Source organism: Maylandia zebra, linkage group LG20 (genome assembly GCF_041146795.1).
Source record: "Maylandia zebra isolate NMK-2024a linkage group LG20, Mzebra_GT3a, whole genome shotgun sequence".
In the NCBI taxonomy this organism is placed as follows: domain Eukaryota; kingdom Metazoa; phylum Chordata; class Actinopteri; order Cichliformes; family Cichlidae; genus Maylandia; species Maylandia zebra.
The window spans coordinates 1,211,765-1,228,809 of record NC_135186.1 but is presented as its reverse complement, the minus strand read 5'-3'; the positions used below and the strand labels follow the sequence as shown (position 1 = coordinate 1,228,809).

The 17,045-nt window shown below is 38.3% G+C and overlaps 1 protein-coding gene across 1 annotated transcript; it reads right to left on the bottom strand.

The window, feature by feature from the left end:
• Positions 1–1,130: 1,130 nt before the first annotated feature.
• On the bottom strand, positions 1,131–15,704 carry kcna10a (potassium voltage-gated channel, shaker-related subfamily, member 10a). Its single transcript, XM_004558854.4, has 2 exons — positions 15,425–15,704; positions 1,131–4,674 (listed from the first exon to the last, which is right to left on the bottom strand). Exon 2 carries the CDS (start codon positions 4,518–4,520, stop codon positions 2,805–2,807), a length of 1,716 nt encoding a protein of 571 aa, XP_004558911.3. The 5' UTR covers positions 4,521–4,674; positions 15,425–15,704; the 3' UTR covers positions 1,131–2,804.
• Positions 15,705–17,045: the final 1,341 nt, after the last annotated feature.

The following is a 17,045-nucleotide window of genomic DNA, read 5'->3' as shown; positions in this document are numbered from 1 at the left end:
CTAGCATTACAGTGAAAGCAGAGACTGCTTAATGAAAGTCATGACGAAATCTTATATAACACTGGGGATTTTCTTACCTGAAGGGGGAACACAGAGGGAATACAAGAAAGTTCACTCCTCTCTCTTTCACCAAACATGCACACCTATGTATCTCCATTCACACAAGCACAACTTTCTATAAACACACCAGTGCACATAAAACATGAGAAGAAAACATTTAAAATCCCAGGATGTATTACATCTTCATTACAGTAAATCGTATGTTTTCATACATATAAATACAGTGTAAAGGTCTTCGTAATGAAATAAACTCTGGCTTATTGTTTTCATGAGTATGCTGTTATCATTTATCAGTTTACCAGCTGAACAAGTGATTACCTGTATCAACAAAAACGGGCATCAAACCATTCAGTTAGTTATCATTATGACCGCAAAGCTGATTGTCAAACACACAGAAAGTAACATAGTGACAAGAAAAAGAAGTGAATTGCTTGGATTCACTTACATTTACATGAAATTAGAATATGGGTAGATCTTCAGGTTATCTTTCCACTATTATTATTATTATTATTACTGCTATACAATATGATGCAAAATGTGAACCCTTATGCTTATAAAATTAGCAAACATGTAAGTCTCAGTCATACAGGCCTGGAGAGCGATCGGTGCAAGGGACAACATTTTTTCCCAGTAATCTGTGATTGCCAGGGAGGTCAATGACCAGTCTAGACCTGCGTGACTTTAGGAATCGATTTCACAATGATAGCCAACAACGTCCACTTGCCAGGTGGTTGGAGAGTACACATTTCCCCAGTGATTTCAGGTTGTTGCTGACCTGTCTCTAGCCTGTGCAAGTGGTGCCTAATCCAGCAAAGCTCCATCTAAGGTGCAACATTTTTTATTTAAAATTGTCATGTACACCAAGCTACATATAGACATTACTGACATTACTGTCAATAATGTGAGAGTCTGTGTCTGTAGGCCTATTATAAGCCAATCATCATCAATTTCTAATTAATGAAAGTATCCTATATTGCCAGGATAGTTCCCACCTGATAAAACTGAACCCGGGCAAACAAGGGAACAAGTAAATCTAAGCAAAGCCCAATTAAAACCCAATAAAGATCCTGATGCATGAGTGCAGTTTAGTAATAAGCTAATTGTGTAAAAACCTTCAAAGATCACATTGTGTAGAAAACCAAGTAATTCCGATGGGCTCACTTGTTGTTGCCACCGTATAATCTCATTTTCATCATATGCTCAACCACCACGCTCTAAAGTGTGTCCAAATTTGGATGTTATGTATTTTGAGATTAAAAAAATAAATAAAATCACATCCTTGGATCCAGATTATCTCAATTTTTCTTTCCAGAATTTATTTTTATGAGCCACTTTTCAAAGACCCACCTCTATGTTACGTTGCAAAAGCACAGTTTTTGAGTTATGGGATAACAGATCCCTTTATAAGCAATTATCTTTGGCTTCTTTCATCTCTCATTCATATTTTCTTTGACACAGAGAGAAATTCTCTATAACTGAAGTTTCTTTGTCTACAATAAGACAGTGAATGAAAGGGAAAAAAAGGATGAAATCCAAATTTGGGAGAACTGATGTGACCCCATAAAGAGTGTAGATCCATTACACTTCACATAACTTCTTTCAAGATTCATTCAGATCCAGAATATTATGTTGGACACTCCTTTTCTTTAAATAACACACAAATGCATGAAAAGGACAAAATGGTTATAACCTTTATAATACCAGTCAAATATGAAACCAAAAATACTGAGCATATATGTGTGACAGACAGAGGTATTACAGTGGAATTATATATGGCATATTCAACAGTATCCCAACATTGCATGATTTAAGGCACTCCATTACAATACAACAAATAAAAACAACAACTATATGAAGTGGAATCAGTCTGACTGTGAGTTGTGGAGAATCCTTACTCGGTCAACCCAGTGAGAACGAATGAATACTTCACAATTATGATTCAGTTTTTGTGTAAATAAATAAATAAATAAATAAATAAATAAATAAATATGTGATGACTATAATCTAGACAATAAGCACAACACAAATTAGTCTTTGAAGACACTTAGAGGAAAGGAGGGACCTTTGTTTGTTCAGAACTGGCCAGCAATTCAGTTTTGCAGAGTTGCAATTTTAATCGGACAATATAGAAGATTTCAGTTAAGCAGTGAGATGAAAAGTGGGCCGTGTGAGGCATTGCAGACACTGTAAATATTATATAAGCATCAGTTTTTGAGCAGGAGAGAATTTATTCCAATAGGATGAAATGTTGAATTATCAGAGATGAATAAAATACATTAACAATGTGACAGTTAAGAATTTTCTTTACTTTAGATGAACTTTAAATGGTTTAATACTTTATGGCCCATTAAAATGCTGTTGGAAAGCTGTGTTAAACATCCTCGAGGACAAAATCACAACATGTTGTAAACATTAGGATTACTGGCCAATGCAATGAACAGAAGGTTTCCTTTAAAAGGATCTGTTAGACACACACGAGAATGAAGAACGTTTCTCGGGTGTGTGCAACCTAAACATGAAACGTAATAACATGAATTCCTAAACATTAATATGGGGAACTCATTTTCAAAATGTCATTTCCATATTGGACAAAAAGAGGTAAATGTGGTACAACCAGTTTATAATTAAAAAACATATTTTTCACAAGGTGCAGTGCAGATCTAATGAAGCCAACTGGCCACTCGTAACAGTGACTATTTAATATTTACTGCTTTCACCTCCTATTGAACAGTGTTCTTCTGACGTCAGTTCCCTTTGTCACTCTGCCAGATCCCGTTGGCTTTATTGAGCGAGGTGTTGCTACCCTGTGTGGTATCCTTTATGGCTTTCTCGACAGCATCAGCCAAGGGCAACTTGTCCTCTGCTTCTGCCTCTCTATGGTAGAAATAGTTGAAGTTGGAAACAATGACGGGAACAGGCAAGGCAATAGTCAGCACACCTGCAATGGCACACAAGGTGCCCACCATCTTACCCCCCATGGTAATGGGACACATGTCTCCGTAGCCTACAGTGGTCATGGTAACAACAGCCCACCAGAAGCCATCAGGTATGCTGACAAACACTGTATTTGGCTCGTCTACCTCAGCAAAGTAGATAGCGCTGGAGAAAAGGATAACTCCAATAAAGAGGAAAAAGATGAGCAACCCGAGCTCACGCATGCTGGCCTTCAGAGTCTGTCCCAGGATCTGGAGCCCTTTAGAGTGACGAGATAGTTTGAATATACGAAACACCCGCACCAAGCGGATGATACGTAGAATGGCCAAAGACATGTTCTGCCCTGAGCTTTCTGCTGGAGTTGTGGCCAATTCTGTAATCACAGTGACAAAATAAGGGATGATAGATATGATGTCAATAATGTTCATGAGGTTGTGGAAAAACTCTCTTTTGCTAGGGCAGACCACAAATCGCACACACAGCTCAAAGAAAAACCAACCAATGCAGGCAGTTTCAATGATGAAGAAAGGATCAGAGAAGGTTGTGGGCTTTACACCAGGCGGACCCACAGTTTGGTTAAAAGGTTGTACAGCTGTGGGCACAACTGGGTCGGTCTCATCTCTGAATTCTGGTAGTGTTTCCATGCAGAAAATAATAATGGATATGACGATGACAAGGACGGACACCAGCGCTACACCTCGTGCTGCATTGGAGCTCTCTGGGTACTCAAACAGCAGCCAGAATTGTCTGTACACATCATTACTAGGAAGAGGAATCTCAACGTCTTTTAAGAATCCTTCTTCTTCTCTGAACTGCTCCATAGCCTCGTTTCCAAGCTCATAGAACAGAATTTCATCTGCAAACACATCGAGGGGAACGTTAGCTGGTCGCCTAACTTTACCTCCTGACTGGTAGTAATATAAAATTCCATCAAAGCTGGGTCTGTTCCGATCAAAGAAGTACTCGTTCCTCATTGGATCAAAGTATTCCATCCTCTTCAAAGGGTCCCCTAGAAGTGTCTCAGGAAACTGGTCCAGTGTTTTAAGCTGCGTCTCAAAACGAAGACCGGCAATGTTGATGATGACTTTCTGATCTCCATCATCCAAGCCTCGTTTATCAACAAAGAGATCCTCACAGCACTCCTTAGCAAGCCGGTTAAAGATCATCTCACTTTCCTTGCTGCCCTCACTGCTTAGCAGCAGTTTAAAGTTTGAGATCATGCTAGCACAGCTGCTACGCCCCTTTCTAGTTGGAGTTGGCATCGTCGGGGACTGTGGTACTGTAAGTGTCTGCGGAATGGGTGAAGATGAGGTCGATTCCCAAATGTATGGGGGTATAGGGCTGCAGTGGGAAGGTGTAGGTGTTAGGTCTGTGGCTCTTAGATGGTAGCTGCTGGTTGGGCTGCTGTGCTCTGGGGGCATGTCCACTGTGAGAGCTGTGGTCTCATCAGCATAGGTGTCCACCTCATCTCCAAGGTTGCCAGCAAGGTCATCCAGGCTCTCAAAGTCTACCAAGGCCACCTCCATGGCTTTGGTTCAGCCAGTGCAACACACAGACTGACAGATGGGAGGTTCACACACCAGAGTCAGCAGCTCCAGCAGCGTAGCAGAGCATTCAGGCTACAGTGTGACTGACGTAAATACAAAAACTCCTTCAACTTGTTTTTTAAAAATCCAGCTCCTGTAGAGTTGAAGAGAAGAGACAAAGATTATCAGTGTGTTTCTGTTAGCTGTGCAGAGCTCACCAAGGCAAGCATCAGGTCATTAGAATATGATAAACACAAATGCTAGTTTCTTGGAGAATTATTTGGAAACAGAAAGTGAGAGACATAGTTTAAGATGAAAAGAAAAGAAACTGGGAACCAGCAACGTTATCTACCAGCAATACAGCTAGAACATGGGGGAGAGAAAGAACAAAAACTAGTAAATTCTTTGCTGGTTCTTTCTTTTGCCTGCTGTGGCAGTGGCACTGCGATGGGTCAAGCAACTTTGAAAACAGCAGACATTAAATAGGAGAGCAACTCAAGGGTAGCTACAGTAGGGCCTGACCCTTACATGTTCACATATCTCTGACTGATCAAATCATTATCAAATTGTTGACATAAACTTTACTACTATTCCTTTAAATAAGTAATACTAGTTAGCAATACATACTAACCAGTGCATATACTGGACACTGAAGTTATTTTAACAAACAACCTGAAATGAAAGAAAAGGGATGAGAGCTGCACAACCTGTCATGACCCCGAGGGTTGTAGGAAAGGAGGACAGTCCGAGGTAACTGGGACTCTGCATACATTAGTGCATAATTAACTGACTGTGCAGTGATAGCATGAGCCTAGTTTCTACCAGACGCCAAGGCTCACATTTAAACTCCACTGTGCCATATCTTTGGTCTTAGCTGTAAAAATAAGCTCTGTTCCAGCTTTGCTCTTTATATTTGTATTTACCTGTGTGTGTTTTTTCATCAGCATTCACATAGTATGAAATAGTGAGGTTGTGTGAAAGGTGTATTTGTGCCTGTCGGTGTGTGTGCCTGTGTGGGGTTGTACTGTATAGGTGTGTGTGTGTGGGTGTGCATGCATGTGTGTAACTGTGTGAATGGGTGCTAAAGCCTGCAGATGTTTAATTAAAGACTCCAGAGATGAGTCACCACCTAAAACCAGAGCCAGTGATACCAATCCTCCTGGGAGACAAAGAGAGAGCGAGAATAACGAGGATGATATGAAAATTATTGGGGAAGTGGATGTGGGTGGATGGGATGAGGACAGCATTGCAAAAAAAAGGGAATGTGTCAATGAGACAGAATGGGACTTGATAGGTGGGTGGATGGATAGACAGGATGATGAGAGAGGACCCCGACAAAAAAAAAAGAGTCTGATCGATCAAAATCAGGCAAAAAAATGGGACACAGAAAAGCATCATGGTGACTACTGTCTTTCACAGGAATAAAATATGAAACAAGGATGAACAAGACCTAAATAATTCTTTAGGATTGCAAAATGTTAAAATCATGTGCTGAATCATACGATATGAAAAACACAAACTGGTAAATCATACAATGGAAGTCTCATTTCCTCCTGAGACCTCCTGACTGGAACAAGGTCAGTTTCCTCAATTGGGACTTTCTAATGATCTTGAAACAGAATCTGAAAATCAGGCTCAACTGTCAACTTAATACTCAGAAATCATTGACATAGACCTGCCAAACCATTTTATCAACGTTTTCTGCCCCAAACTAAATGTACTTATAGTGTTCATTTACATTATTGCACACTAAATTATTAGATGACTGATTCACAAAGCACAAATTAGGGCAATTTTCTCAGTTTGGCATTCTGTTTATTCCTAAACCAGGGTAGAATCTAAAGGAAGACATATGATATACAGTTAAATATGTTGCAACCACTCTAAAGTCAAATCTGCTTCCCGGACCCTTTAATGTTGAGGAATGAACAAAGTAATCAATAGCAACAATATTCCCAAACAGACTCACACAAAGCATATCAAACAAGCAACAAACTTTTACCTTCCTTTGCAAGAGGTTTTTATACCATCGGCATCAAAGAATAAAAACAAGAGTAAGAGAAAAAGGGTCCTGCACAAGTCCAGCCGCTTTACCAACTTTTCACTTGGGATCAGAATGGTCAGCCTCTCATGGACTACTTTAGGTAACCTTATGCTTGAGTAGAAACTAGAGCTGCGGCAAAGGGTACAGGCATAACGATGCGCACACACACACACACACACACACACACACACACACACACACACACACACACACACACACACACACACACACACACACACCGACCGCAGAAAAACAAAGTCAGCAGTGGAAAGCAAACTCATTCTCAATATTGTTAATTTTGCATGTGTGTGTGTGTGTTTGTGTGTGCATGCATGAGTTAGATTGTTTCCCAAACCATGCATATCATAAGTTGTCTGTCAGGAATCTGAGTGAGGTACTCAAAGCTTTCTAGAGTGGAACATTGCAATTAGATCCTCAGATTTCTCCATGCTTGACTTGGGCCATACAGACACACACACACACACACACACACACACACACACACACACACACACACACACACACACACACACACACACACACACGTCTGTTGTTGCTATCCTCGTGGGGACATCTCATTGATATTAACCATCCAAATTGCATGCCTAACTCTAACCCTTTCCCTAAACCTAACCATAACCCAGTTGTAACCTTGACTGTAAAACCACATTTTGAGTGTGAAAAATGCCTTCAAACTCAAATTTAAGTAAGTTTTAAGTAAAATTTCAGATTTGGTCCCCACTAAGATAGGAAAACCGGTACACAAACACACACACAGGTCGTATCCATATCTGAGTTACTTACACTATCACAATCAATAATTGATTTTTAGCAACTCTCACATGTTCGACATCAGAGGAGTAGAAAGAGTGATGACAGAGTGACAAGGGCAGAGAAACCAAAGCCTCCATTCTCAACCAGCACAGCCTTCCATCTCCCACTGCCAACTCTGCAACGATCACTGCTTCAATACTAATGTAACTATGTTTTTTCACTCTAGCATTCTGTATTACATATCCCAGCATTTGTGGGGAAAAAAAATAGGACATATGTGCTTATAGCTCAAAAACTACCGGTAGTAAAAAAGAAAAATAGACAATAAATGAACAAATATTTAATGGAAATGGAAGTGATAAATACTTCAAATATACAGAACAGTGAAAACAAAATATCTTGTGTCCCTGACTATGACAGGACATCGTAAAACAAAGGTTTCATATGGGCCAATGTTAATGCATGGTGGGTAACCATTTTTACCATGCTATTAATATTCAGGATATCATGTTGAGAAAAACTCACAAGTCCTTGTTACATATGATCCTTTAATGCTCACTGGAAAGCCCAGCACACAACAGAGAGACAGCACAGGGATTTACATCCAAGCTATGGTCATGCATGTTGCAATGACCAGTAACTTTAAGTAAGCTATCCCTCGTGACTTTTTCACATGTGTGTAAACATGAACAGATGTCAAGGCCGATCTGGCTTAATTGCAACCCAATCCTTTGCTGGTCAGATGAAAAAACATGTATATTTATGTCCAACATTTAACTTTGAGAGCTGCGTTCATTTGGTGAAATGTTTCTGTTTTAATAAAAACGAGTGTATGCTATACGAGCCACAGTCACTGAACATGTGTGAGACACATGCAGTGTTTCCACAAAACAATATCAACTTATTCAGGAAAACTGAAGCAAAATGTAACCTTCACACATGCACAGCGTGACAAGTCATGGGGGCTCTCTCAAATGTACTCGCCAACTCATTTCCAGCAAATTGGGTCTGTTTTAACAGCTTTGTCCAAATCTAAACATCGGAATAAAATAATATGTAGTAAAAACTATTAAAACAAAATGCAAGATTTACACTTTGTTAAAAGTTGTTTCAATTCCACTTAATTCCTGTAAACTAATTGAAATGTATCTCCTCTAAATGATGCATTGTAGGCTTTGACACAAACTGCGCTTTACTGAAGAACATTTGTGATCACAAGAATAAATTTACAGCTGAGCACAGATGTTTGCTCACCAGTGTGCACTAATTCCTGTTAACTTCCCTTTGTGTGTGAAGAACTAGCATAAAGCACTCTCTTCCTTTAAGGCCCAGTAAGTATGGTTGACCTTGCATGATGGACCCTGTGTTATGCTCCTGGGATGAGGTTGGTGGGGTGGTCTCTGGCTGTGTGAAGGCATTAGATGATATTTTTGGATCAGAGTTTTGACCCTATTAAGAAGATTAATGCAGGCTGAGCAGCTCAGTGCTATAAGCCGAGGGATCTCTTCCGTCAGATTAACACAGATACCAGTGAGTTCACACACACACACACACACACACACACACACACACACACACACACACACACACACACACACACACACACACACACACGCACACTGCCCCTGGAGTCGCCTATTCTAAATTCACATTTCCTTATCGCTCACATATCACACATAAATTCTGTATGGATGGTGTCTTAAGAATCTCCAAAAATGTTGTGATTCTGTAGTAAAACATGATGCAATCATTTTATTCACAATAGAAAAGATATCAAATTGTTAAATTGAGAAAATTTACATTTTCTCTTTAGCAACTACATGGGCTCCAGAATGCTACGACTAAGTTCCCTTTCTGTTACTTGGTTGTAGAGTTTTATTTCCAAAGGTGGCAAAAGTACAGATACTTGTGTAAAAAAAGTACTCCACTTCTTTACTCAAGTAAAAGAGATACTCAAATGGCTCAAAGTAAAAAAGTAAAAAGCAGCTCTTTAAAGAACATTTCTACCAGCTACTTTTTGTGCAAAAGAAACTGAACCTTGTGCGACATTAATGTAAAAATAAAAGATTGTTGTAGTGGTGTGGCGCAGCAAATGCAAGTTTTCAGTTTGAAAAGTTGCATTTGCAATTACCTGCCACTTAAAAAAAATGTATTCCCTTTATGCTTCCTCCTCTTTTGTTAACTATATGCTGACCACAACTTATGGACAACAAAAGCACCATTCAGCCCACTTTAAAACCTGAGCGCGTGTTATTATTCCTTTTATTTAAATTAAAATAAGTTTGAGATCCCAAAAGCAAACTGTGAAAGAAAATCATTTCCCCCAAATTATATGTATGACTATACAGTTAACTATACAAACTGGAGAGTCCGTCATAGACCTCGTGCTCCACTTTTGGTGAGTGATAATTTAGCTTTTTATTGGTGTGTTACTTCACACTAATTAGCAGGTTTTTGTATTTGTTGAAGGGACTGACCTAGTTGTAAACTGATGCATGCACTGCTTTGCAGATGCTCTAGCTGTGTATTGCCACCAGGAGGCACTGTCAGAATTCTTATTTGTGCCATTGTTGGTCCTTCAGTCTGCTGTGGAGAAGACCGAAGTTACAAAGAGGGAAAACACATGTCTCCGCCTTGTGGACTGCTCACTGCCACTCCACTTCCTAGTTACACCCACTTTTTCAGCGTTCAATCTATGAATAACATCACTCCTTTTGGCCTATGCCCTATAGGTTTTTTGCACAATGACTGAAACCAGCACCACTGAATGACCAATGGGCTGTGAGGTCAGTTCCTTGATAATTAAATATGCAAATTGTCATGACTATTGTCCATCCAGGTTTTGTCATAACAACCCTTCTTGTACTCTAGTTTAATTGTACTTTATTGTCCTGTTATCTTATACATGTTTTTGAACATTAAACATTGTATCAGAATGGACATAAACGACACCAGTGTCCATTTGGTAAAACAGTTTTCATAACCTGAGCCAAATGCAGCCTTTCATTAGTGTAGTTATAAAATAGATGCACAATAGACCCTCAGTCTCTGTCTATGCAGTATTTACTGTTCCTGGGGTCATGTGTATGCTGTGTGTACTTTAGCAGTATGCATTTGAACCTGAACCTCTGACGTAAGAAGGCGTGTCCAGTTCAATAAATGAACATGTCAGAAATATGAAGTCCCAAACAAACACACAGTAATATTACTAGAAAACTGTATTAATGAAAAAAATAATTATATAATAAATTAATAAATTGTGTAATAAATTGTGACTACAGCATAAGAGTATTTTTGTTTTCTTTTATCTTAACTATTAGAACCTATTTTGCATCAGTTATTTATATTTAGTTGCTTATATTTAGCCACATAAACTGTGGTGGCTAAATGATGCTGATGCTGTTTATTATGATTATTATTTAGTAAGTACATAATAATAATAATAATAATATAGTGTTTACATCATAGTTATTTATAGTTTAATGTTGTGCAATGTAGCAGTTCGTGGGTCTAAATGGACATAAAAGTTAGGTGTCTTATGTTGTGAGTTTATCATGTTGTGATAGATTTAAGAAGATTATCCTAAGAGAAACTATGGTTTGGTTATCAACTACAGTTTAAGACCTGTCCATATGAGCTAGAGTATGTAAAACATCTGGAGACGGTTGCATAACCCTCTGTGTAGAGGGTCATACAGCTGTGTGTGCACAAAGAAAAAGATGTGCAGGTGAATTCTTTTCATGTTCATAAAGTGCATCCTCTAATGTAATCCTCAGTCATTGGGAAGTTGTAGGCAATTAGACAAGTCTTACTTCCACACTTTTCTTTAGCAGTGGATGCAGACTGCCCTTTAATCAACCACTTCAGTGTGAATTCTGTTTGCACCTGACGTTTTTAATCTTGGGTAGAACAATATCACCAAATGTGAAATTGGTATTTGCATTATGGACATCAGGAAAAAAATGAGAGCAAAGGAGAAGAAAAAGTAATGAATTGAAAAAGAAAAATAGAATATCAAATGTGTCACAAAAGCAAAGGAACAATTAACAACAACAACAACAATAATAACAGTAATAATAATATTAAATTACAGAATTTAGAGCATTTAAAGCTTTTTACAGCAAAATCATCCAAACAAAAAAAAATAATAATAATAATAGGCAATTATCTCCAAAGCATTTGTACATATTAATACACATACACAAATAAGTATTCATAGTGTGAAAACTTACTTTTAAAGGAATAGTACTGCATTTTTTATATATTCATTTTCACAGGTTAGTATAAATAAATACATTTGTTACTGTAAGTAGAATTTTAAGGTATCTGTATTTTACTTGAGTATTTATTTTTCATTTATTTACTTTTTACGTTTACTTCCTACATTTCAACACAAATAATTACATTTTCAAAACAGGCTCGTTATTGTAGGTTCAACTGTATCATTTATAGAGCTTATACTCTGGAGTTACAGTGGGCCAGGACAAGTGCAGGTATGTTGTAGTCAGCTTCAAGCCAGCGCTACAGAAGAGGAACGTGCATAAAGGGAGAAATATTTCAACATGACAATGTTTCTACAACATTTTTGTGAGCTAAACACACAAACTCTTCGTGTGCACTTTGTCACACAGTATGTTGTTAGCTAAAGGGCCAGCTGCTGGGATTACATGGAATGTCATAATTTTTAATCACATATTGGATCTGTCAATTAATCAGATTTCATCTACATTTATACTAATGATGCTTAGATTCGCTGGCTGAATTCAATAATCATACCAGCTTTATATTTCTACTGCAAAGACAATGTATAGAATACTGTTAGTGTAGGAAATGGAACTCAGCTGTGAAACATCTGCTTGCGTCTTGTTGATTTCAGTTGTGTAAATCCACAAAGAGCAGCAGGCCAGCTGATCACAGCCTGTCCACTAAGAAAATCTAATGAAACTCACATTAGAAATTATTGTGAGCTGTTAGTATTTCCCCCACACTGAGCCACGACAACAGATTTTAGTGTTCCTCCACCTGCTGAATCACACTTGAAACCCCAGACTGTTCTCATTTTTCTGTTTAGGTGCAGAGGCAAAGTAACCCCCATTTATTTTTTCTCCTTTATTGCTTGTGTCCTAAATAACAGATTAAAGATGAGTACATTCATTAGAATTAGAATTTGGATTTGAATAAATTTGTATTTTCAGGTACTAATATTTTGTATTACATTAATATAGGAGAAGGTCTAACTACCTGTGCATAAAATAGATTGTAGAATTGTCCTTCAGGGAGCAACTTTTGCACTTTTTTCTGTACTTTTGGCACCTTTGTTCATTTTGATTTGTTCTGTGTAAACATACTTTAAGAAGTCTGGAGTGCAGTAAAATTCAGACATAGGTAACTTGACAGATGCTGATTTGAAAACAACTGGACATGGATAACTTGAGTTTTTTGTGTAATATTACTAATTAGGCAGCGCATTATCTTTCTCTTGACAACAATTTTAAGATATAACGTTTTGGGTCAGCCTTAAAGAAAGATAGAAATGTAAAAGTGACTTACAATAAATGCAGCTGAATTTTAAGCAAAGTTTAAAAAAAAAAAGACATTTTATTTTTCACAACTTTCCCTATGATGTCAATACCAACAATGGCAGTAAAAAAAACATATCTAGCTCTACATAGCATTATTATCACTTTGACCTTCAGATCAATCTATTGACCCTGAAGGAGAGGTCAGTGGTCACATGGGACACAATATTTTTTAATCCTTATGCGGTAATTTCTATATGTTGATAATACACACTGCATAGTTTCCAAGTTATGGGACTTTTTGTGTATTTTTAAGCAATAAACCATTAAGTTGACCTTAACGATACTGGTAGATGTTAGCCAAATTTTCATACATCCCAACAATGTTTTATCAGAATTCATTCAAAACTTTTAGAGCTACTGTGTTGCGTTTACAGACAGAATGAAGGCAGGCATGCATGTGCTACATGCCAATTGCTTTTGTACAAGTAATATTACAATGATAAGAAGGAACACAAACTGTGAAATTATATTTGTTGTCTCTTCCATATCAGGCTTTGCTAGCTCTAAAAACCATGAGTAATATGGTCTAAGGTATGTGTGAGATATTAATTAATTTTTCTGTTTAAAAAAACATTTTTTTAATAGGGTCAACATATGCCAGTGTATTTGTGGAAAAGGGGTATCGGTTTTATTTGTCCATACAAATTGGTTAAAACTCTTTACAGAGACATAATTCTAAATGACAAGCCATCATTTGAAAGAAACACACTGATCTGCAACACGACATCCACATATTCCCATATTAAGATTTCCTTCTCCATGTGTTTGCCTGGAGCAGATTGATAATTTAAGTGCAGTCTCCGTGAGGCATTTATAAGATGTAAGCTGTTGATGCTGACATGGGTGTGTCTGCAGGCTGCAGGCCACGTCTCAGTGCACAACAGCTGGGACTAAAATCCTCCCTTGGCATTTAGACAAGACACACATATAACAACAGCAACAGCCAAAATGAATTCCTAGTAAATTAAAAACTTCCTGTGGAGCATCTTAATGCAAAATAGTAGGCACAGTATCTGTGGAGGCAATTACATGAGTCTAACAGTGCACACTGTTGACATTCATTCAGATGAACAGATTCAAATGTTTAACTGTGATATATCACAGATCATTTACAGTTTCTTTCTCTCAAACACTAAGAAGTATAACAGCAATTCACATGTTGTAGGCCAATTTACACAATGAAATCAGCAGAATTCAATAATAGGAATCCAAGCATACAAAAGGAAACAACAAGCAACCACCAGCAACAATAAAAACAAACTTATACTATGTGGGGTTCTTCCTACTAAAGCTATTTTAAGATGTCCCAAAGACAATACAGATCTTTCTCAACCAATACAGAAAAGCGTGTGGCCCCTCTTCCATGAGCGATGTTGAGCCATGGCTGCAAGAGCTCATAAATACCCTTTCAAAAGTTAAATGTTTGTCAGGCTTATGTTTTTAATGCCCCCTTGTTATCCTCATGACCTACCTACCTCCTGCCTTCCCCATGGCCTGGCACTTTCCCTCCACTGTGTGGATTAAGCCTGTTTCAGTTACAGAAATATTGAATTATTTTTCAGAAGCTTTTTTTGTGGCAAATCCAGACAGGGAAAATATGGCCATCTGGTCTGACTCTATTACATACCACTAATCTCAGGTGGCATACAAACAAGCAACACACATCCACATGCAGGCTTAAACACATACGCACACATACAAAATACACTGTGCATGTTTTCACCTGTATTTCTGAAATTACCATATGACACACTGTACAATTTTTCATCCATGGAGACTCTTTTCAAGCAACGAGAGACTAAGTCCATGTATGCATTGTTTCTACAATCTCTTATATATGAGCTCAAGTGGAACATGATTCCACGTAGTTTCCTTGGGGATTACTAAAGTATGTTGATTCTGATTAATCGAGTAAATAATATCCTTTTGTTGGCATTCAGAAGAAAGTGCTAAGGACACCTGTGCAGAGCTCATGGCTTTAGCTTTAGCCACTAGTTGAAAGTTTCAAAAACACAGATGCTAAAAATGGGGAGACATAAATCAATATAATATTGATAATTAATAAAATTATTAATACAAGAGTGAATTTAATGAAGCTGAAATTACTCAAATGATCAGATCATCTATAGCCTACTTCACATTCCTTGGCGGGGGGGCATCAATGCACCAATAAATGGAGCTAATGGATCTAAATCATTTACAAATTGAAGTTATTGTTTACTTTTTGTTTTTAAGAAGCAGGCTTTTAGCTCTATGGCTGCAAAAGTAAAAGACTCTAAATAGCATCTCTAAAATATGGGGAAACTATAATGTCACGTTATAGGACGTGAGTCGCTCAGTCTTGACGTAATATGAGCCGCTGTTTTCAAAGTTTCTTCCGTTTCCCTCCTTAACCACAATAAAATAAAAACCAACCATTTTCCCAGTTGCCATCGTTCAGCACTTCAGCCGTGAAATAGATGGTAAGCTGAAGGAAGCTGTGCAACTTTAGGAAAGTTGCCTACCTTGATTGCCGTGACGATCGCGCAAACTTCCGGGCGTTGTTGGCGAAAGTTTGACGCGCCGGGCCGTGCAGTGCCGATGGCATGATGAATGTCAGCTGGACCGACTTAAAACCACAATGCGCTTTCTGTCAGCCCCCATGCTGACCGCGCCGACAGCACGTACGGCCGAGGTGCCCCGGCCAATTATCCAGGGGCCAGATGCGAGAGTGATATAACAACAGCATGATTCCGTTTAATTTGGGCAATTCCCTTAAAATCCTTGTTTTTCTGCGTCCTCCAACCAAATCTGTCTCTTTATCTCAAAAGGGGAGGAGAGAGGGAGAGAGAGGGGGAGAGAGCGAGACTGAGAGGCAGATTAAAGCCCCAACCTCTGCCCATCTTTATGCTCTCTTGGCTGCAACATCACGATAACTTTCTATTTTCATTTCTAATTACATTGCTGAAGGAAGAAGTCTGATTCTCATTTTGTCGTCATATGTTACACTTTGCTTTTCAAATGGATTCGATTTTTTGCGAAATATTTGAAAAAGAGCAGGCTACTCCACAAATTAAGCATTGTGTTAAATTACAATCTTAAGGTAAATAATTCAAATTATGTTGTAGGCCAGTAATTAATGCACTGTTGAGAATTGTACAAGTCTTTTGACAGGTTCACTGACTGGAGATCATACCACTTAAACGGGGTGATGGCTAAATTACTCAGACTCATACTGTTTCCTTTCTTGCCTGGCAGGTAAGGAAGGAAACAGAATGAGCCTGAGTAATTTAGGCATCCCTATAAAAGCAGCAGGCAGAGAGGGAACACAGAAACCTGCTGGAGCTCAGTGCAGGGTTGGTTAGGATAAAATAATAACATTTGCAGACAAACAACTCCAACATTTAGAGACATATGGCATGCAGCAGTTTCTTGGAGTATTAAGTAAGAACCTCAAGTTGTCAAAGCCACTGTGAGTTTCTGCATGCTGCCTTTTTTGTAATACCATAATAGGCGACCACATACACTCACTGGCCACTTTATCTGTACACTTTTTCAACAGTAACTTGATGCTTTTAGGTGTGTTGACATAAGATAAGATAAGATAAGATAAGATAAGATAAGATAAGATAGAACTTTATTAATCCCTCGGGTGGGTTCCTCTGGGAAATTCGACTTCCAAAAAAGCACAGCACCGACAGAAGTTACAGAGTTATACACACACACATATATATAAATACAGAGACAATATAAATAAAATATACGAAGGGGATAAATAGAATAAATAGGAATAAAAATAAAAATACAAGTGAATTGCACATTTCAAGTATTGAGTCTATTGCACTGTTGACTATTTACAAAAAGTATTGCACAAGGTATTGCACAGTGAGGTGAAGAGGCACTACAGCTTAGTTGTTCCCCCCTCCTTTGTCCTCCTGTTTCCCCTCCCTCTCCCCTCCAGAGAGGAGTTAAACAGTCTGATGGCGTGTGGGACAAAGGAGTTTTTAAGTCTGTTAGTTCTTGTCTTGGGGAGAAGCAACCTGTCACTGAACAGACTCTTCTGGTTGTTTATGGCCGTGTGCAGAGGATGCCCGGCATTGTTCATAATGTCCATCAGTTTCTTTAATGTCCTTTTCTCTGCCACTG